The sequence below is a fragment of the Lynx canadensis genome, chromosome B3 (assembly GCF_007474595.2).
Source record: "Lynx canadensis isolate LIC74 chromosome B3, mLynCan4.pri.v2, whole genome shotgun sequence".
NCBI lineage: Eukaryota > Metazoa > Chordata > Mammalia > Carnivora > Felidae > Lynx > Lynx canadensis.
Window position 1 is genome coordinate 124938142 of NC_044308.2, and position 21959 is coordinate 124960100.

Consider the following 21959-nt stretch of genomic DNA (forward strand, 5'->3'; position numbering starts at 1 on the left):
TTTGGTCAGTTGGTTGGTTTGCCTGGGGGGCAGCGGGAGTGGAGGAAGTTGCTGGAACGAAGGCCAAAGGACATTCTAAGTAGAAGAGTAGTATCAAGTGAAACCCAAAAGTAATAGCAGGAGAAAATCTGGAAAGCTGTAAATCAGATGGATTAATGCTTCTCTGATCTTACCTCTATCTTCATACTATTATACAAACATTATGTATTTATGTGTCTCTTTTTTAAAGTACCTAAGTTCCTCAAGAAAATAACCATTTCTCTTTCCTCTTTGTCTTCATAGTATAAGAGTTTAACACCTGGCACACAAGTAGATACAAATATTTAACTTTAATCTAAACAGCAGCTGAAGCAGATAACTAGAAGCATGGCAAGAAATAAACCTGAAGAGAACAAAAAAACAAGATCCAAAAAAACCCAAAGATCCTGTGAACCATGCTGAGGAGTTTAGACTTTTTCCAATAGGCAAGGGGAAATCATTATTTTAAGGATTTTAGAAAAATAACTACAAATACAGAGTAACAGGTTAGGAGGGCACAAGACTAGAGTCAGGGAAATCAATTAGGAGGATAACATATAGTATTAAAGTGTGTATATATATGTATATAGTGTGTGTAATTTTATATATATATATATATATATATATATATATATATATATATACACACACACATATGTATATACACACACCTTCACATTTTTTTTAAATTTTATTTATTTTTTTTTTTAATTTTTTTTTTCAACATTTATTTATTTTTGGGAGAGAGAGAGACAGAGCATGAACGGGGGAGGGGCAGAGAGAGAGGGAGACACAGAATCGGAAACAGGCTCCAGGCTCTGAGCCATCAGCCCAGAGCCTGACGCGGGGCTCGAACTCCCGGACCGCGAGATCGTGACCTGGCTGAAGTCGGACGCTTAACCGACTGCGCCACCCAGGCGCCCCTTTAAATTTTATTTTTAACATTTATTTATTTTTGAGAGACAGAGAGAGACAGAGCACTACTGGGGGAGGGGCGGGACACAGAATCCAAACCAGGCTCCAGGCTCTGAGCTGCTAGCACACAGCCTGATGCAGGGCTCAAACTCACAGACCACGAGATCATGACCTGAGCCAAAGGCGGCCGCTTAACCAACTGAGCCACCGAGGTGCCCCGCTCACATTTTACACATAGTATATAGCGTGTGTGTATATATATATATAGTATTGAGAGGATAATTGTATTTTAAGTGAGAAATTAAGAAAGCATGAACTAAGGAAATGATAAGAGAGTCTGAGAAAAGAAAACTAGTTTCAAACCTATTAAGGAACTGCAAACATGTTAAAACTGCAGTCTGAAAAAAAAGGAGCTATTAAGAATTGGTAGGAAGGGGCGCCTGGGTGGCGCAGTCGGTTAAGCGTCCGACTTCAGCCAGGTCACGATCTCGCGGTCCGTGAGTTCGAGCCCCGCGTCGGGCTCTGGGCTGATGGCTCAGAGCCTGGAGCCTGTTTCCGATTCTGTGTCTCCCTCTCTCTCTGCCCCTCCCCCGTTCGTGCTCTGTCTCTCTCTGTCCCAAAAATAAATAAACGTTGAAAAAAAAAAAAATTAAAAAAAAAAAAAGAATTGGTAGGAATTTGTGATACGTTGCATATTAAAGGTAAAGGAGGGGGAGGATCCCACACCCCACACCCACTTCCAGAAAATGTATAAGCTTCATGAAACTAGATTCATGCCTGCCCTGTTCACTCTTAAATCTCTAGTCCCTTGCAAAGACCCTGATACACAGCCACAAAGTAAATATTTGTTGAATGAATACCAGATAACTTGGGAGGCTTAGGAAGCTGGAGAGTGGTGCCACTGACTGAAAAACATGTTCGGAGGGATGATGAAAGATAAGCAAGGATAATGACAACTTAGTCTTAAACATATTGAATATAAGTTAAGCTGTGACGTATACAGGAGTAATTTAGAATGACAGGATGTATAGTATTAGAGAATAGTCTAAGCATTCGTATAGACAAAGCCATGAGAAAGACAAAGGGAACCACCCAGAGAATTCAAACAGAAGAAGAAAAAAGAACCCCATGGTGATCATAACTTATGACTCTATTACCTGTTGTATAACAGGGGCTTGTACTCCACCAGGCTGCATTTGTGGTATAACTTGTTGTTGTAGAACCACTGACTGCTGAGGCTGGAAGATATACTGGGCACCATTGGCTGCTCTGACTACTTGAAGAAGCTGGCCTAAAGCAAAACATATATATTACAAGTTACCATTTTAGCAGTAACCATCTCAAAATAAATGAATTCATGGTAAATTTCAAACCACCAAAATGCCCTATTAATTCTCAAATAAGAAGTCTAACGATTTTATTAAGCGTTGTCACCCATACACAGCAAACTTACCTTCTTCACTTTTCTCCATGTTTTATAAATGTTTTAAAATGTTTTCTTTTCATTACTTATCCTCATAAAACTCTTTTCCAATAAAGTTTTAACAACAGATTATGAGAATTGATTAGAAGTTTAAATTATCTTTACTAACATGTTAGGAGTCATGAAAGAGCAATAAGCAAGATCAGATGTTTTCAGGGGCTCTTTGTTTTTAAAGCTTAAAGACATGGAAGTGTAACAGTTCGTTAGTATCTTGAGCCAAAGCACCAGGGTACTTAGTTCAAAATGCTTAAAAACAATCAAAGCTTGCTGAACCAATTATCATTGCCACATAATCCTAACTGTATGCATGGCTTATACACACAGAAGTGAATCCCTCTCTTTGTTGTTTTAGATGATGCAGAATCTTCAAATAATTAAAAAGCAACAATTACACGTTAAAAATATGTAGAAAGTTCTTTACAAATTTAGAATTTTATTGGCAAAATAATAAGAAATTATATAATTACGATTACAGAAAGAATACTTAAAAGCCACATAAATTCTTCCAACGTTAATATGCCAAAAATCCCAAGTAAATTTTGTTTATGCAGACATGCTATATAAAACAGAGTACTTAGTTTGATATCACAAATTTGTTCAAAGGAGTCAAGTTTAATTTATTTGGCAAGTTAAAGGTGTTTAATCTATGTAAGTATTAAATCTATGTACATATTAATCTATGTAAAGGTGTAAAAACCTATGTATTTCTATATGATTATACTTCATTCAATAAATAGGATTCTTATTCACAGGTCAAAAACTCAAGTGCAATTTTCATCTTCCCTACTGCATCCTCAGCAATAATTATCATTTAATGTGCAGTAGTACTTGATCTTATTTTAATAACCTAATAAGCTAAATCACAAAAGAAACACTGATTTTTTTTCAATGAGGACAAAACAAAGACTAGATGGTACAATTTTCTGAGTTATACATATAAATAATGGTGCTGTTATTCCTAATTACCTGAATTTGTTAATATCTGTTGAACAGGAGTCACGCCTGCAGGGAGTGCCAAGGTAGCAGCTGTAGCAGCAGCGCTCTGGGTGGGGGGGGAGCAAAGGAAAAAAATCAAAACCACATATGGGCACAAGAGTACCTCAGTTTAACTCTGGCACATTTTCATAGTATTTGGAAGTTTATTGTTTAGTGTATACTAATACTAAAAGTTCTAATGAGACTAAATCCCATTTTATAAAATGATACAATAAAGACTACCTAGCCTAAATGCTTTGTTTAAGTACTTCAACTGAGTAATATGAAGCGCCTGGGTGGCTCAGTCAGTTAAGTGTCTGACTTTGGCTCAGGTCATGATCTCATGGTTTGTGGGTTCGAGCCCCTCTTCACTGCTAGCACAGAGCCCACTTTGGATCCTCTGTCTCCCACTCTCTGCCCCTCCCCTGCTCACACAGTGCTCTCTCTCTCTCTCTCAAAAATAAACATTAAAAAAGAAAAGAAAAAGAAAATGTGTTTCTTCTTGTCATTTAATAGGCCTAAGTAATTTCTACACCTAAAGCCTCAAATTCCCACTATGTCCCCAGAATACAGCTATAGCCCCACCAGGTTCTCTTCATGAAATGCAGGTCCTGCATTTCATTTATTTTAATAAATCTTGTCTGTATAGGCAAATGAAAGGTAATCTAAGTCTGAGGAATAAGTTAACAGCCATTTACTACTGAGAAATATTATTTAGAAATACGAAGGGCCTAGAGGCACCTGGGTGGCCAGTTGCTTAGGCATCCGACTTCGGTCCTGGTCACGATCTCACAGTTTGTAGGTTAAGGCCCCATGTCAGGCTCTGTGCTGACAGCATGGAGCCTGCTTCGCATTCTCTGTCTCCCTCTCTCTCTGTCCTTCCCCCACTCGCTTTCTCTCTCTCAAACTAAACATTAAAAAAACATATTAAGGGCTTATAATTCATATTTTATAAGATTAATAGATCTCCCTATACTGGCAAAGTGACAACTCTAGTTTCTACACATCATACATGACACAATGACCACCTACACACCTCTACACGTTCAAGCTGCTACCAATAAATATTTCTGGAGTGACATACCATACACAAACCATCCTTTATTGATATCTACTGAAAATTTATTCTTGTATTATATGAAATAGCATTAGAATAATGCATTAGAGCAATTATTTCATAAAGAGAACCTGCAACACTGGTTTGATAGAAGATCCTGTTTTGTTTTTAATATTTTTGAAGTTTATTTATTTTGAGAGAGAGAGAGAGAGAGAGAGAGAGAGAGAGAGAGAGAGAGAGAGAAACTACAAGCAGGGAGGGCAGAGAGAGGGAAGATATGAAGAAAGCTCCACACTGTCAGCACAGAGCTGACAGATGGAGGCTTGAGCTGACTAACTAGGAGATCAAGACCTGAGCCAAAACCAAGAGTCGAACACATACCCAACTGAGCCACCCTGGTACCCTGGTCTTGTTTTGTAATTTCTCTGAAATACCTTTCTACCTAATATATTACCACTATCTTCCATTCTTACTGAATTACTTTACTTTTCAATGTGTTCATTTCCAAAGCATGCATAACTATTAAAAAAATCAAAACTGGGGTGCCTGGCTGGCTCAGTCAGTACAGCATGTGACCCAAGAGTTCAAGCCTCATGCTGGGTGTGGAGATTGCTTAAAAATAAAATCATTTTTTTAAAAAAAATTACAACTTTAAAAAAAAAATCTTTTTAAGTTTATTTATTCTGGGAGAGACAGAGACAGCATAAGTGGGCGAGGAGCAGAGAGAGAGAGGGAGACAGAGAATCCCAAGCAGACTCTGCACTGTTATCATGGAGCCTGACATGGGGCTCAAACTCACAAAACAGTGAGATCAGGACCTGAGCCAAACGAAGAGTCAGATGCGTAACCAACTGAGCCACCCAGTTTAATGGCTATCTTCTAATCAGGAATAATAATGCAAACAAAACCCAAAAACCTGTTATTGGTAAGGAGCCCACAGTGATTATGTTTCAGAACGTATAAAATGTATGAGGCAAATACTGACTGACAACATCAAGTAAAATACTAAAATACACATATATGCTAAGGCATTTTATTGACTGACGTTTCTGACCCATGATCTGTTTAAATACATGCTTTTTGAAATCAAGGAGATGTAAAAAACAGGTAAGAGATGGGCTACTGATTTTTCCCCAGTCTCTTTAAACACAACTTTAATTCAAAATTCTTTCGCAAACACTTAAAATTCTTAGAAAGTCTAAGTAAGATGGGCCTACTCCAAGTGATTCTACAAAACTTGGTTTTAAAATGACACAAGTTATTCCCTAGGAAACAGTCTCAATAGTACCAACTGCAATATATATCCTACAGTTACACTTTTATTTTTAAGGGTGGAGGTTAAAAAAAAATAATTGGGGGTATTAGACCTGAAATGGAATTTTTGAATGATAAAAATTCTTGTGATTCCATAATAGACTGGAATTTTGTGATTTTCATGCAGAAAAAATTAATTCCAGCAACTTTAACTGGAAGTACAAATAGATATGCTTGATTTTTTTTGTGAATTTAAAAACTGTAATTTCCACTATAGTGCAGAAATTTGCAATTCTGTCAAGTTATAAATTTATAAGGCTGGCATATTTTAAAAGGAATCATTTGTTTAGTAGGTGAGCCCTGTTTCCTATCTGGCTTATCAATCACAAATGAGTTTGAGGTTAACTACTCATCACTCACCAAACAGAAGTGATTTTTTAAAAAATACTCCTTTTTCAGGGGCACCTGGGTGGCTCAGTCGGTTAAGCGTCTGACTTCAGCTCAGGTCATGATCTCACAGTTCGTGAGTTCAAGCCCCGCCTCGGGCTCTGTGCTAACAGCTCAGAGTCTGGAGCCTGCTTCAGATTCTGTGTCTCCCTCTCTCTCTGCCCCTCCCATGCTCATGCACTGTCTCTGTCTCAAAAATAAACATTAAAAAAAAAATTAAAATACTCCTTTTTCATTTAAAAAAAAAAACTATCTGAAAAAAAATCTCATTGCTGGCGTTAGGCTAAGATTTTTTTTTAAAATGGTTCTTTAATCATTTAAATGACTCTTATGATTAAGTGATAACCATTTAATGATTCTTTAATCATTAAATAAAAGATCTGGCTGAATTTAAGAATGAAATGTTAGAACTGAGACACCACTAACAGTCTATATATTGTAAACAGAAGAAAAGTCATTTATAAGAAAGTGCTGGAGTAACTATTCTAATAAGACTTCATTTTAATGTTTTACTAAAAAAAAGCTTTAAGTATAGGTAAGGATTCTCTAAGGATCTGAAAAGGTTTTTTGAATTTTAGTTATATGGTACTGTATTTGATGGGAAATACTGTATGCCCTAAACGAAATGTGAAAATTTAAGGACTTATGTTCAGTGAATATCCCTTAGAAATATCAAAAGACTAATACATAACTCAACCGGTTAAAATGCACTTTAAAGTAGTAACATACACGTCGTAATAAATCTTAAAAGGCTATGCTATGGTTAAATCAGAGCAAAACTTTTTAAAAGTTTCATCTTAAAAAGTTATCTTGAACTATGCAAATAGTTCATTTTCATTTTTAGAGCTTATAATTCTCAGCATTCCTGACCTCTTGCAATTAATGGATCTTCTGAAACAGAACTATAATTGGCACAGTATGTCTGGTAGGTCTCAAAACCTATTTTCAAAAATAGCATGGAATAAAACAGCTCTCACAAAGCACCATTCTTTTGGTATTTTCAACAGAAAACTGTATAATTTTATGAACCTCAATGTCTAAGTATCAAGCTAAACTTTAGATTTGCTGCTAAATCCAGTATTTAGGAAACTAAATAAAACAGCCATTTTGCTCAAGTTTTGAATAAACTTCAGACTGTTAATACACAACATACCCAGGCATAATCACAATTTTGAGTTAAAGTAGAGCCAAGCAAAGTGCTACATTTTGAGTCTCACCATGTTTGATGCATTCATATGTTGTATCAGCTTAGAATCAGGAACTATAACTTGTGGTGCAGCAGCTAGTAAAAAGAAAAAAAAAAAAAAAGACACATGCAAACAAGGAACCATGAGGTTGTTTCATAATCCTAAGAATGCTATACAATGCTGAAAATTTTTTTCACATTTTCTGCATTCAAATGCCTTCAACCCATTTGATATCTCAGAATGTTATAAATATCTATAAATAACAGCTGTGACATACCCATCTTATACTAGAAAACATCAATGAAAAAAAGAATTAAGTAACAATACATAAGGACACAAGAGAATTTGGGAACATGAAGTAGTGAGACACCTAATATGTATACGTATACAGCTCTGTGCATTCTTAAACTGGAAATCATCAAACACAATTTAATCCTGTCTTGGTAACTCAGCATGAACTATTTTATCGATATAATGATGCTATTGTTGGAATGAATTATTAACCCCTTAAGAATGAGCTAAAAAAAAAACTCTAGTTTTTTTTAAACCTACAGAGCCCTTTTGTCCCATTTGACAGTTGCCAGAATCTTAAGTTACTTCCAACAATGTTTTTAAAAATATAAATCAGAAATAATGGCAATATTACAGAAGTATAAAAGGAATTAAGTGTTTGATTCCGCAAATTTCAGAGAATAAATGATAATCCCATTATCCTAATATTCTCTGAGTGAAGAAAATCAAATTTTAATTTATGATGACCTAAAATCCTAGTGCCAGACCTGAAGGCAATAGGAGGAACAGTCATCAAAACAGATTAAAAGGAATAAAAACAAACTAAAAACAAAAAAAGATTAAAAGGATAAAATTATTTGATGCAGATACAGAATAAAATCAAATATTAAAAGTCATATTTGGCATAACAGTAAAATAACCCAAATAGACAGTTCTACTGTACATCATTTACCATATATCACTATCAATTTTAAGTCTTAAGTATATTCTCAGATACTCTCAAATGAGGCATATGGGTAACTAAACTGTTACTTTGAAATAAAATTTTTTCATATACCTTCATTCTCCTTTCCAATAACAAGATTTACAAAACTCAAATGCTCGGAAGTTTCATAACTGAACACGTTTGTCATGACAGAAAATACTTGTTATATGCAACAGGCCAAGCTTCTTAGCCTTTTCAGGGCCCAAATTTTCCTGAGCATTGAAATGTTCGAAGAGCTACTTCCCAAAGCTTTTGTAAAGCTTCAGTGACACAAAATCTATGAAATTACTTGCACAGTACAAAGCACTATGGACACAATCTATAAATACTTGGTTTTTCTTACCTTGAAACCAAGTAATATAAATTAAGATATGTTATATATACACTCTTCGCTTAAAAGAAATCTAATTCAGTCAATTTACACTTACTAAATTACTAGGAAATTGAAATTTCCAATTGCCATCATTACAAAAATTCTCCAATGTTTCAGATATATTTATAAAAACTAAACTTAAATAGGTCTTTGGAGGAATAAATCAATTTCATTACGAAAGTAGATGATTTTCCCATATAAAATAATGAAACCCTTAAATAAACCTTTATAGATTTGACTTATTGTAGGAAATCCAGCATTATGTAGACTTCTCAAAAGTATTAATACACTTACCTGAATATCATCTTAGGCTCTCAATTAGTTAACCAGTTGTTTACTACAAAAATAAAATCTACTTTTTAAAATCTGTCGGCAAATATATATACACCAATCCCTCCGCCAATAGAAAGGAAAAACCTAGAGTATTTCTCTTCTTTGAAAATGACAAATTTCAATTCCAAGTTGTAAGTAGAAAAATATACCCAGCCTCACCTTGCTGTGAGGCAGGAATAAGGACCTGCTGGGTCTGCGCTTGCTGAGGTACCGTCTGCTGCGGTTGAGTTTGCTGATGGTGGTGGTGGTGGTGATGCTGCTGTTGCTGAGGTTGATGTTGTTGTTGAACTTGCAGTAAAAGCTGTTGCTCTTCTGAATGAAATCCATCGACTGCCCTAGACTGCATTAGTTTATTCTCCCACAACTAAGGTAAAGAAAAGAACATTCTAAGTGAACATCAAGGAAGATAAATCCAGACATGGACAAAACATATTTTATTAGTCTGTTCATAAAATTCTTCCATTTTCAAAACTGATACAACCACAAAATAAACCAACCCCTAATTCTTATCCAAGTGTATGCAATAACCAAAACTAATTTTTAAAGTATCAAATTTCAGGGGGGTCTGGGTGGTTCAGTCAGTTGAGCATCCGACTCTTGGCTCAAGACATGATCTCACGGATTGGTCTACACTCTCAGAACAGAGCCTGCTTAGGATTTGCTCTCTCTCTCTGTCCCCCCCATGCCCATATGCTCTCTCAAAATAAACAAAAAAACATTAAAGAAAGTATCAAATTTCATTTTTTGCTATCTTAGAGTACTGGAGAATTTTCTTTTTATATCTTCAAACTTTCTACAGTAATTCCTTAGTAATTCCACTCAGTTTCACAGAAGCAAGTTTTTAATAATCAAAGATTATCCTTTTGTAACACCAAATCAATTACTATTTTTATGGAAATCTTTAATGAAATACCTTTTAAATTATATATGCAAAACATAAATTCATCTTCTCTTGATTTGAACGAGAAACATTATACAGGCAATCCTCAAGTTAGAAAAAGGTAACTTTCCATCTGTCCAATCCTACACAAGGATAAAGCAGCAGCAATGCCCTAAGGCTTTTAGAGGCACGCTCAACCCTCTACACCTTTTGAAATTCCCCTGTCTTCCATCATGACAAGAAATGACAACCCTTTTCTGCTTTTCCCCTTCTCTTTTCTCATCACACCATAGGACAGCTTTTATGATGGGGGGGGGGGGGAGATCAAGACATGGGCAAAAGGAACACAGAAAATAAAGTTATTTATGACTATTTCATCCTTCTTCCTAACACATTTCCTCTCTACCAGACTGTGTTCAATCTAGAGAGCCTCAACCTTATAAGAAACTGCCCAAGAAAGGAACAAACTGTTCTTTAAATATACAAATGAAATTTAATTCAGTCATTTTGTACACAAGCACCTACACATACTTTGTTTTCTCCCCTAAGATATGCTCTTGGAATATTGCCTAACTCACCTGAGGCTTCTATCAGATCCTTCAAGAAGCTCCCTTTACCAATACTCACAAAGATTTTTATAATCTCCCGACACTTCCAACTTCTAGAAATTCTATATTTGTAGCTACATGCTAATTACAATTCCAGCATAGCTCTAATGGCTTGCTGAAAAAGTAAATTAATGGTCAATTTCCCAAAGCAACCATTCCCCTAACAGGCTTAGTATTTAGACTTGCCTGAAGACTATTCTTACAGAGATAGTAACAATATCTATCTCCTGGTTTGCTGTGAGGACTAAATAACATATTCATGTAGTTATCAGAGTCTAGCATAAAGTCAGCACTAATAAATGTTATTTTCATTATTATGGTGGTGGTGGTTATTAATTGTGTAACAGAACATGACACCAGAAGTCAGAAATCCAGTTAGTCCTAGTCTGGCCACTATTTAGCTTTGTGGACAAATTACATATCTTTCTTGGGCATTTTCCTCATCTAAAAACAGAACAAGTTCAATTACTTCTAAACTTTCAGCTAAGAAATCTAAGTCTCTGAAAAATCTCAGATTGAAAACAGCTAGAGTTCTTTCTAGGGTAACAAAGAATGACTTTCTTGGAGCCCAAGTTGCATCTGGTTCATCTCCATGAAGTGGGCATCTAGCATAGCACGCAGAGCAAAATGGACACCTACACGTTGAATAAAACACATTCCAACTAACATATAGTAAGGCTTCCAAACAGTCTGCACTCACCCAAACCTTCTACACTTTTGTCTGTTCTAAAACAAAACTGGAGCACCTGGGTAGCTCAGCTGGTTAAGCATTCGACTTCAGCATAGGTCATGATCTCACAGTCCGTAAGTTCGACCCCATGTCAGGTTCTGTGCTGACAGCTCAGAGCCTGGAGCCTGCTTCAGATTCTGTGTCTCCCTTTTTCTCTGCCCCTCCCCTCCCTCTCAAATATAAACATTAAAAAAAAAAAAAAAAGAGTCTAAAACAAAACAAAACCTGGTCTCTGGTGAGCCAAAAATCACGGTAAAAAAAGTACTATTAATTAATGCTTTAAAAAACAGTTGTGTTTAATCCATGTTTTTATTAAATTGAAAACTTCAGTTTTATCACCTCCAATTGATTTACCCACTGCAATCTGATCCATCACATTACTTCAATGAAACTTCCATGGAAATGGCAAATATTAGTAATTATGTATCATGTGCTAAGGGCTGGGTACTACTCACCTAGCCTCTGAAGTCAATGACCTATGGGTCAGAATCCACCCAACACCTCATCACTACCGTCACTATCCTTTCCAGAGGATTGTTTACTGTTATGGGCCTGCTTCAAGTCCTCTCCTCCCACCAGCACTACTGTAAACTGTAATGACTAAGTCCTCTGAGCTCCCCACATCAAGTCATAAATTCTGCAAATAATTACTGAGATCTCCTATCTACTAGACACTGATAGAGGCATTGAGAACAGTGAACAAACCTGATAAATATCCTTCTCCTCACAGAGACTACATTCTAGTGAAAACTTGTTCTTCCAATCTATCCTCTATTACAATAATCAGTGGTTCTCAAAATGTGGTCCCAGGACAAACAGCATCAGCATCACCTGAGAAACTGTTAGACATACCAATTCTCAGGCCCCACCCCAGACCCACTGAATCAGCAACTCTTGGGATAGAGCCAAAAATCTGTTTTAATAGTCTGTCCAGGTCACTTTAATGCATGCTATTAAAGTCTAAACTAATGCATTTCTAACTGCATACTGCAGCCCTTTAGTGGGTTGTTAAAATTTAATTTAATTTTTTTTTGTAAATATAACTGAATTAAAAAACAAATGTCAGACTACCTCTCTATCAAGTCACTCGCTGGAGCAGAAGTCCAAAAATCTGCATTTAACTAGCATCCCAGAGAATCTTTCTCACTTTAAGAAAAAATCAAGCTCCTTAGTACAGAATATGTCACCTCTCCTAGCTGCTACTATAACTTGTATTCTATTTTCCTAACAGTGTCCAACTACTTGCAGTTCCCAGAATACAGCATACATTATCTCATGTCTAAATCTTAGTAAACTACTCCCTCTGACAGTCTTTCCTCACAATTCCCCAAACAATGCAAATGTCAAAGTCACACAGCCTCAATGAAATCACTGACTGCCTCCATACCCTAGAAATATTTCTTCTGTACTGTACCCTGTATCATACAGGGTAGTGCCATAGGAAGTGTACAGAAAATACAGCATTCCTGGCTGTAGCCTACTAAATGCCAAGGGTGTCCACTAGTCACTAAGACAAGCAAACATGGCCCCATACATTTCCAACTGCTGGGGGTTGTGGGGAAGACAGAAGAAAGGGGTGATGGGAGTAGTCCACAAAGAATCCCCATTTACTAAGCACCAAATACTAGGTAATGTAAAAAATACAAATACAGTACCCTAAATACTTAACATTAAAATTTAACATCACATAATATAAAGTTGAAATTGGCTGAATGTTTTCTCTCCAATTTCATTTTTTATATGATTTTAATTGTATTTATCAAAATATTCTATTTTTTAAATTATCAGCTATTTAAACTAAACAATACCTACTTTCAACAGAGATAACATTAATACTAACAACAACCAAGAATACTGAATTGTTACTTACTTATTTATTTATTTATTTATTTATTTATTTATTTATTTATTTATTTTGCTAAGGAAATAGGAAGAACTATTTTTCTTCCTTTTCATAATACTATTTTCGCTCCAACACAGTAGCTATTATTTCTGGCAATCCTACTTCAGCCATCTTTGCCAGGTCTCTGAAATTAGACACGGAGAAAATTCTTTTTCTGTTCCCCAAATGACTCAGATATACACCTGTGTATCATGTTAACTAGACTAATACTGTATTCTAACTGTGCACTTTGTGAGTACTTTATAGGTACAGACTCATTTTTACAAAATCCTAGAACACTGACATTGTTACTAGCTCCTTTTTACAGCAAAAGAACCCAAGGAACAAGAAGTTATATAATTTATCCAAGACCACCAACTAAAAGCAGGCAAAAATGAAGAACAATCCAGGCAGCCTGACTCCACTGTTTCCAGTCAGGGCTGGACTCTGAGAGTGAGCAGGCACACTAGGCAACCTGCTTGCCTCACCCTAATCCCAGCTCTGGTCCAAGTTTCTAAACTCTACACTATATTCCTGTTATCAGAGCAGGCCTAGTCACAACTCTGGTACCTTCTTTTTACTGGTAAGTATTGAACGTCATCTGGAGACAAAGGCCTAGGTTCAAGTCTCTAGCCCATGATAAATGACCCCGTCAAAGCATATTCTCTCCAAGTCTATTTTTTGACCTATAAATTTTTATTAATCTACCGCTTCCTGGCAGTCTGCTAGGCTAGAAATTCTGAAGGATTCTACTTTCACAAAATATCTAGCTCCTGAATAAAACATAAGACAAATTCATTTACGTATGGGCTCTCTTGAACTGGGGTTGGGGAACAGAGTTTTCCACAGGGACAAATGAAATGGAATAATGGATTATTGTTCAAGTTATGACCCAAGTATTTATATATAACTAGAATATATTTAGAATAATCGTTCTCCATCAGGGGTGGTTTTGCCCCCAGGGACATTTGGCAATGCATGGACACATTTTTGGTTGTCAGAAATGAAGGGTGCTACTGGCATCTAGTGGGTAGAGGCCAGGTATGCTGCTAACATTCTACAATGAACAGGACAGCCCTCTACAACAAAGAATTAACAAATGACAGAAGTGTCAAGGTTGAGAAACCTGATCTAGAGACAAAGTGAGTTTCAGATTTGTCTCCAATCGAGAAAATTTTTTCTCGCGGTTTTATTGAGAAAAGAGGCCATGGTTTTTGTTTTTTATTTAAATCCAAGTTAGTTAACATATAGTGTAATGATGGTTTCAGGAGTAGAATTTAGTGATACATCACTTACATGTAACACCCAGTGCTCATCCCAACAAGTGCCCTCCCTAATGCCCATTATGCAGTTAGCCCATCCCCCACCCAACACCCCTCCAGCAACCCTTCCTTTCTTCTCTATATTTAAGAATCTCTTATGGTCTGCCTCCCTTTTTATCCAATTATGTTCATCTGTTTTCTTAAATTCCACATAAGTGAAATCATGATATCTACCTTTCCCTGACTTACTTCGCTTATTAGCATAATACACTCTAGTTCCATCCACGTTGTTGAAACAGCAAGATCTCATTTTTTTTGATTGCTGAGTAATAATCCATTGTGTGGAATATTATATATATGTGTGTGTGTGTGTACATATACATACATACACACACGTGCACAAACCACATCTTTTTCCATTCGTCAGTCGAGGGACGTTTGGACTCCTTCCATAATTTGGCTATTGTTGATAGTGTTGCTATCAACACTGGGGTGCATGTGTCCCTTCAAATCAGCATTTTTGTAACCTTTGGATAAATACCTAGTAGTGTATTGCTGAGTTGTAGGGTAGTTCTATTTTTAATTTTTTGAGTAACCTCTGTACTGTTTTCCAGAGAGACTGTGTCAGGTTGCATTCCCACCAGCAGTACAAAAGTGTTCCTCTTTCTCCACATCCTTGCCAACATCTGCTGTTTCCTGAGTTGTTAACTTTAGGAGAGGCCATGTTTTATATCTCCCATAGTATTTGCTGTTGAGATATGGGGAGCTCTGACAGTGTAGAAAGAAAGATGATTTTATCATTCACTTTAAAGAGGATTTCTAGACTGTCATTCCCATCCATAATCACTCACCAATCCAAATCACAACTTACATTCAAATAGAGATTAAAAAATGGGGCGCCTAGGTGGCTAAGTTGTTTAAGGGTCCAAGTTTGGCTCAGTCTCGCGGTTCATGGGTTTGAGTTTCGCGTCGGGCTCTGTGCTGATAGCTCAGAGCCTGGAACCTGCTTCAGATTCTGTGTCTCCCTCTCCCTCTGCCTCTGCCCCAACCCCACTCGTGCTCTGTGTCTCTAGTTCTCAAAAATAAACAGTAAAAAAATATATTTAAGGGGTGCCTGGGTGGCTCAGTTGGTTAAACATCCAACTTCAGTTCAGGTCATAATCTCATGGCTCCTGAGTTTGAGCCCAGCACTAGTCTCTGTGCTGACAGCTTAGAGCCTGGAGCCTGCTTCAGATTCTGTCTCCCTCTCTCTCTACCCCTCCCCGGCTTGCGCTCAGTCTCTCTCTCTCTCTCTCATATAAACAAACATTAAAAACATTTTTTAAATACATATATTTAAAATATGTATGTATAGATAGATCAAAAATCAAGACTGTGGTGTTTTTTTTTAATTTCCCATAGTTTATACATTAAAGTAGGCCTATAGTGTTTCAAGAGATAACCTAGAAAATTGGGTTGAATTTTTTTTTAAGTTTATTTTGAGAGAGAGAGAGAGAACATGCACAAGCAGGGGAGGGGCAGAGACAGAGAGAGGAAGAGAGAGAATCCCAAGCTGGCTCTGCACTGTCAGTGTGGAGCCCAATGCAGGGCTTAAAGTCATGAACTGTGAGATCATGACCTGAGCTGAAACCAAGAGTTGGATACTTAACCAACTGAGCCACCCTGGTGCCCGGGTTGATTTTTTTTTCCCCATCACTTCCCTTCCAGCATTATCTAGTTAAACTTTAAATTACATGCACAGTCACAACTCATCTTAATTCATAATCTATTCACCATGTATCCTTCACAGCAGTAGGGAAATTTTTGATAAAAGTTTGTGAAATAGCCCAAAAGAGGAGAGGAGGGGCTAGAACTAATGACAAAGTTCTTTGTAAAACATAAAACACAAAATCAATTGTTAGTCTTTATTAGCAAGAATGTCTAAACCTGTAGAATCTAATACAATATCCCCTAGCCACATACACATGGTGATTTAAATTGGAATTATAATTAAAAACTCAGTTCTTCAGTTCCACTAACTACATTTCCAGTGCTTAACAGCCATATGCTGCTAGTGGCTACTATACTGGAGAACACAGATATGGAATGTTTTCATCACCACAGACAGGGCACATTCTGGAAATTCTAATGAGATTCTGAAGAAATTTAGTACAGAGAATTAAAATAACATAAACTCAGTTTAGTCTAACAGTTTATTTTTAAATCCAGTGACAATCTAGAAAAGAAGAGTATGTCCCATTTGGAAAAACAGTAAAAATATTACAGTACTTTGTTCAGTTAGATTATGGAGTCATGTTTGTTATTAACCAATTTAATTAAATATTTACTGAATACCAACCACATATGGAAAGCACTGTGTTAGAGGCTAGGGATTCAAAGATGAGTAATTCACAATTTTTGTTATTAAAAACTAGCCACTAAACAAACAAAAGGTGCAAAATATATATATATATTATTCAATATATTACATACTCCATTGTATAGATTACACTAATATATATTTAAATAGCCAAACATAATAAAAATACAGGTAGAGCTATTTAATCTCAAAGACAACTCATTCTCTTTGAGAGAATGCCTTGATTCTATTGGAACCATTCAGAAAAACCAATTCCCCACACTTTGTGAAAAGCAAGAGTAGATAACCAACAACCTGGATTAACTGCCAGTATGACTTAAGGTAAGTCTTTGGGGCTGATTTCCTACATTTAAAAATGTTGCATCTTCTAAATAAGTTCAAAGTACTTTAAGGTCAACCATTATACCAGTGTAATGTAAACAGCAAAGTATTTGCTCCACAGAACACAAAGGAATCAAACTAATCTTACTCTTTTCTTATTCATACCCTGAGATACTTTATGCTGTTTCAGTAGTTCATATTGCTATTCTTCCAACTCATGCCTCAAGAGTTGGTGTCCTTTCACTAGCAATTCTGGATACCTACTCTTTACTTTTAGTAACCATTACATTTCTCTCAAGGTAAATAAAAATTTCCTCATTTCACTTAAATCTATATATTTTTCCTTCCTCCCACAGGCAGATTCTTGTTAAAAACTCTACAGAAGTTGCCCACAGATGCCTAAACACCCTAAGATACATTTTATCACCATAATAAATATGAGGTTTGCTTTATTTAAAGTAAGTTGCTAGGGGCACCTGGGTGGCTCAGTCTGTTAAGCAACCGACTTTGGCTCATGTCATGATCTCACAGTTTCTGGGTCCGAGCCCCGTCAGGCTCTGTGCTGGCAGCTCGGAGCCTGAAGCCTGCTTTGGTTTCTGGGTCTCCCCATCTCCCTGCCCCTCCCTAACTTGTGCTCTGTCTCTCTTTCTCTCAAAAATAAACATTAAAAAAATTAAAAAATAATAAAATAAGTTGCTAAGCTGCAGCCTCCACACTTCCACTGAATGGATAAATAATGCCAAAACAAATGTTCTTAGCATTGTGATTACTGTCCTCAAGGAACTCAATATCCAATTTCTAAGCCAGCAGTTCTAAACCTTTTTGGTCTCAGGATCTTTTATTCCTTTCAAAAATTACTGAGGACCTCAAAAAGCTTTTATGAAATTATAACTAAGTTGTTTTTTTTTTTATGTTTACGAATGCATTTAAAAACAGCAATGTATCCATTACATGTTAACATAAATAACATATCTTTAAAAAAAATAACCATATTTTCCAGATCAAATTTAGTTGACAAGTAGCTGAAAGAAAAAAAATAGCTGGATTCTCCTATCTGCTTCTACATCTACTTTGTTGTTTTGGTTGAAGTAGAAGAAAGTCTGTCTTCCCACAGCTAAGCAGTTGGGAAAAGAAAAAGTATTTTATTTTATTTTTTTTTTTAATTTTTTTTTTTTTCAACGTTTATTTATTTTTGGGACAGAGAGAGACAGAGCATGAACGGGGGAGGGGCAGAGAGAGAGGGAGACACAGAATCGGAAACAGGCTCCAGGCTCTGAGCCATCAGCCCAGAGCCTGACGCGGGGCTCGAACTCATGGACCGCGAGATCGTGACCTGGCTGAAGTCGGACGCTTAACCGACTGCGCCACCCAGGTGCCCCAAGAAAAAGTATTTTAAATTATGGTTTCTTAAAAGTTAGCTATAATATGGAATCTGAAACCATACACAAAATCCATTAATTTATCTTTCACTTTGAAAGGATTTTGCAACATCATGCATTGGTCATTTGGAAAATACAAATTCACTGAATTATGCAGATATTCCAAATGTTAATACATTTCATTAAAGAGTATCAAATAATGGCACTTCTTAATAGTAACAGTGATCTCCTCTGGACCCTTAAGTAAACATCTTTTTAATATTCACTGCATCAAAATGGGATGCATACATAAAGCACTGTGCATATGAAACAGTTACCTCAAGGAAAAGCACTTGTGCATTTGAGTAGCTACTTTAACTGGCCACTTCTCAGAACACAACTTTTACTGGAAATATGACAAACTATGATTTCCAGACTTGGGCATTTGGCCAACCTCATGGACCCCCTGAGGAAACCTCAGGACTCCACAGACCTTATTTTGAGAACCACTGTTCTGAGCAATATGGCAAAAAGATTGCATGATTTATTTCATGAGTCTTTACAATACCAAGAAAACATAAATGCTAAATAAGAATATCGAACTGCTTCCGCTTAAATCCAAAAAAATCCAAGAGACAGAAAACCAGTTCCAAAGTAAAATAGATTATAAACCCAATATTTGGCCCATGTAAAAAAAAAAAAAAAAAACAAACAAAAACAAAAAAACAAAAAAAACTTAAGAACGTGAATTTCTTTCACCCAGCACTTAATTTCTACAACATAAATACATTTTAGAATATATGTACATTAAAACCATAGAAATAAGGAAGAAAAAAAAAACTGCCAAATAATTAGACCATAACCATCCATTAATGGACTAAAACAAACCTATAAGGGGGAGCTTGGGTAGCTCAGTTGCTTAAGCCTCGGACTCTCAATTTTGGCTCAGGTTATATCTCACAGTTGTGAGATCGAGCTCCACACTGGGCTCTGCACTGAAAGCACAGAACCTGCTTGGGATTCTCTCCCTCTCTCACTCAAAATAAATAAACTTAAAAAAAAAAAAAAAAAAGGTAAGTCCTACTAATTTCCACATCACATACAAAGAAACTGAAATATAAGCAATGTGCCTAAAGTCAGAGGGAGGATGGACTGTAGTGCTGGTATTTAAAACTAGCACCCTTCACCTAACTTTATACTGCCTCCTGCAGCAAAGTTGAACGTTCATCCCATGGAAAAATTAGGGATCAGTCGCGGATTGAAGAGAGTATTTTAAGGGAGGAAGGAAAAAGTATGACTACTAAAAACAACAACAAAAAGAGGGAGGCAAACTCACAGTTTTCAGTTCCATCAGAACTTGCTCATCAACTCCATCATCCAAAAAGATGTCTCTCACATCGTTAATAACATCTTCAATCACAGATCTATACAATTTAGGCTTTAAAGGAAAAATAAAAGACTTGAAAAAGATCATTTTTTACATATTAAATGTATGACACGTTTTCACAAATTCAAAACAAATTAAATATAATCGTTTCTCCAAATATCTAAAACTTATTTTAGAAGATACAACTTTAAAGATATCACCATCTTAACAAACCTCATTTGCTTCAGTTAAAATGAATTATTTCATGACTGCATATTTTTTTAAAAGGCGTAGACTACTTAATGTAATTTGTATAGGGAAGATACTTACACATATAAGGTCCACACAATTTCCAGTTATAATTTCCTATGTTGTTATACTCAAAGCACCTAATGTGATCCAATAACAGCTTTACGGGTTGCTATGTCTGGTTCCCATTATTCTTTCCTTTGTTTGACTCCTCTTCTATCTCAGAACCTCCTCATTAAGCTTTAAACTAGAGAACCTTCATCCTACAGTTATTTGTGACATCTGCAACCTAAAAAACATTCAAATTTAAGTATCACCTAATTTTTTGTTGTTGTTGTTGTTGTTATTAACCAGTCTGTGCCTTTAAGCTACACCATTATACTGTTCATATACCCACACTAACAGGTCTCAGGGGTCCCAGAGAAACAAGCACACTGATCTCTTTCCCAAGATTTCTTTCCTTCAACCACTGCCCAAATGATATTATGAAATGGAATCATGGACAGCCTCAATGTTTGTTTTTTAAATTATTATTACTATTATTGTTGTTATTTCTTGGGAGGGGTTGGGGGGAAAGATGACTTCTAGAAAGTTGCCAGAAGAATAAAATGAAAACAGATGTGAAAGCACTTTCAAAAGCATAAAGTATTTTTTAAAAATCAAAAGGTGATAGACAGTAATTGGCCCAACCCACATCCTATTTTTAACATGTTAGGCAAAAAGTTTGCATGTCAGTGGGACAAAACTAGTGGTGCCTCATTATAAATCCTACCCATTATCACACACAGTTAAGATTATCAGACTTTTCCTTTTAATGTTTGTCATTTGTGTTTTATATCCTGCTTATAGTAAAAATTACTGGTTACCCAATAAAACCAAGGGTTTGCTCTCATAACCAAAGCTCAAACAAATTTAAATGTTTCATTAGCATCTCTATCAACAACATGGTTATCACAGGAGAACCCTCTAAGAAAATGTGTCCTTGCAATGCCCAAAATATAAATAATGAGTTCCACTGTACAATTTACCTCAACTATTAAAAATTATTCGTTCCTCTTCATTACAACCAGAAAAACAATTCACATATCTGGGTTCTCACTTTTGCTATTCCACTCACTAACCTTTTATTTTGCCAAATCTGCCTCTGTGAACTTTAAATTTTCACATGCAAAATGTAAAACTCTACAGGGCCTCCTTATGTTTAACATTGATTCTATATATAAGGAAAGTGTAACTGACTATGGGTATCACCTTATCCATGGTGACTTAACCACTGAATTACAAAAATAACATTTAAAAAGTTGTTTTATTTTAAGCCAGCAATGATCCTTAAAGCATTATAAAGAGGTGGTGAAACTTTAAATCGGTACTCGGAATCTTAAATTGATGATGAAAATTATTTTTTCAGCCAACTGGATACTTTGGTGTTTTCTGAAGTCAATCACTCCTAAAAATCTCCAGCTTGGAGATCCAGGCATTTACAAGTACAAAATTTGTTTTCTTCAGGTACTCCCCATTTAATGAAACCATTCTGTTTTAGGATTGTGCTTATGTGCAAAATCACCCACAACCTGACCATTTAAAGGATTCTTAAAAGCACTGTAGCTGAAAGGAAATGTGTATTCTTCATGAAGTATAAACACACAGAGAATAATTTAGCATTATTGTTCATAAGTTGATAAGTCCTCAAAATACTGATGTTTTTAAAAGCATGGAGGTACAAACACACTATTTGAAACAAGCAATTTCCAAGTTACTATTTAAAATGCTAAACCTTACTTGAGCCAAAATTTTTGCCTTCTACAAAATACCAAGTAATTTAGGTTTGTCCTGGTTTTCTTAACACAGATATTCCAAACTTAAAAACTGGTAAATGAAAGAGTCAAGACAGTGGCAGTACCCAAT

General features: G+C 36.0%; 1 protein-coding gene and 1 non-coding gene across 2 annotated transcripts in view; both read right to left on the bottom strand.

Moving 5' to 3' along the window:
* Window positions 1–21959, bottom strand: part of GTF2A1 (general transcription factor IIA subunit 1) — a 44337-nt gene that overhangs the window by 20098 nt on the left and 2280 nt on the right. Inside the window, exons 2-6 of the mRNA XM_030319723.1 lie at window positions 19776–19877; window positions 9199–9403; window positions 7367–7431; window positions 3383–3458; window positions 2091–2224 (exon numbers count right to left, since the gene is read on the bottom strand). Coding sequence (XP_030175583.1) covers window positions 2091–2224; window positions 3383–3458; window positions 7367–7431; window positions 9199–9403; window positions 19776–19877 — 582 coding nt within the window. The remainder of the gene's footprint in view (window positions 1–2090; window positions 2225–3382; window positions 3459–7366; window positions 7432–9198; window positions 9404–19775; window positions 19878–21959) is intronic.
* Window positions 8001–8143, bottom strand: LOC115517526. The gene has a single exon (XR_003969967.1). It is a non-coding gene; the product is annotated as a small nucleolar RNA SNORA79 (small nucleolar RNA).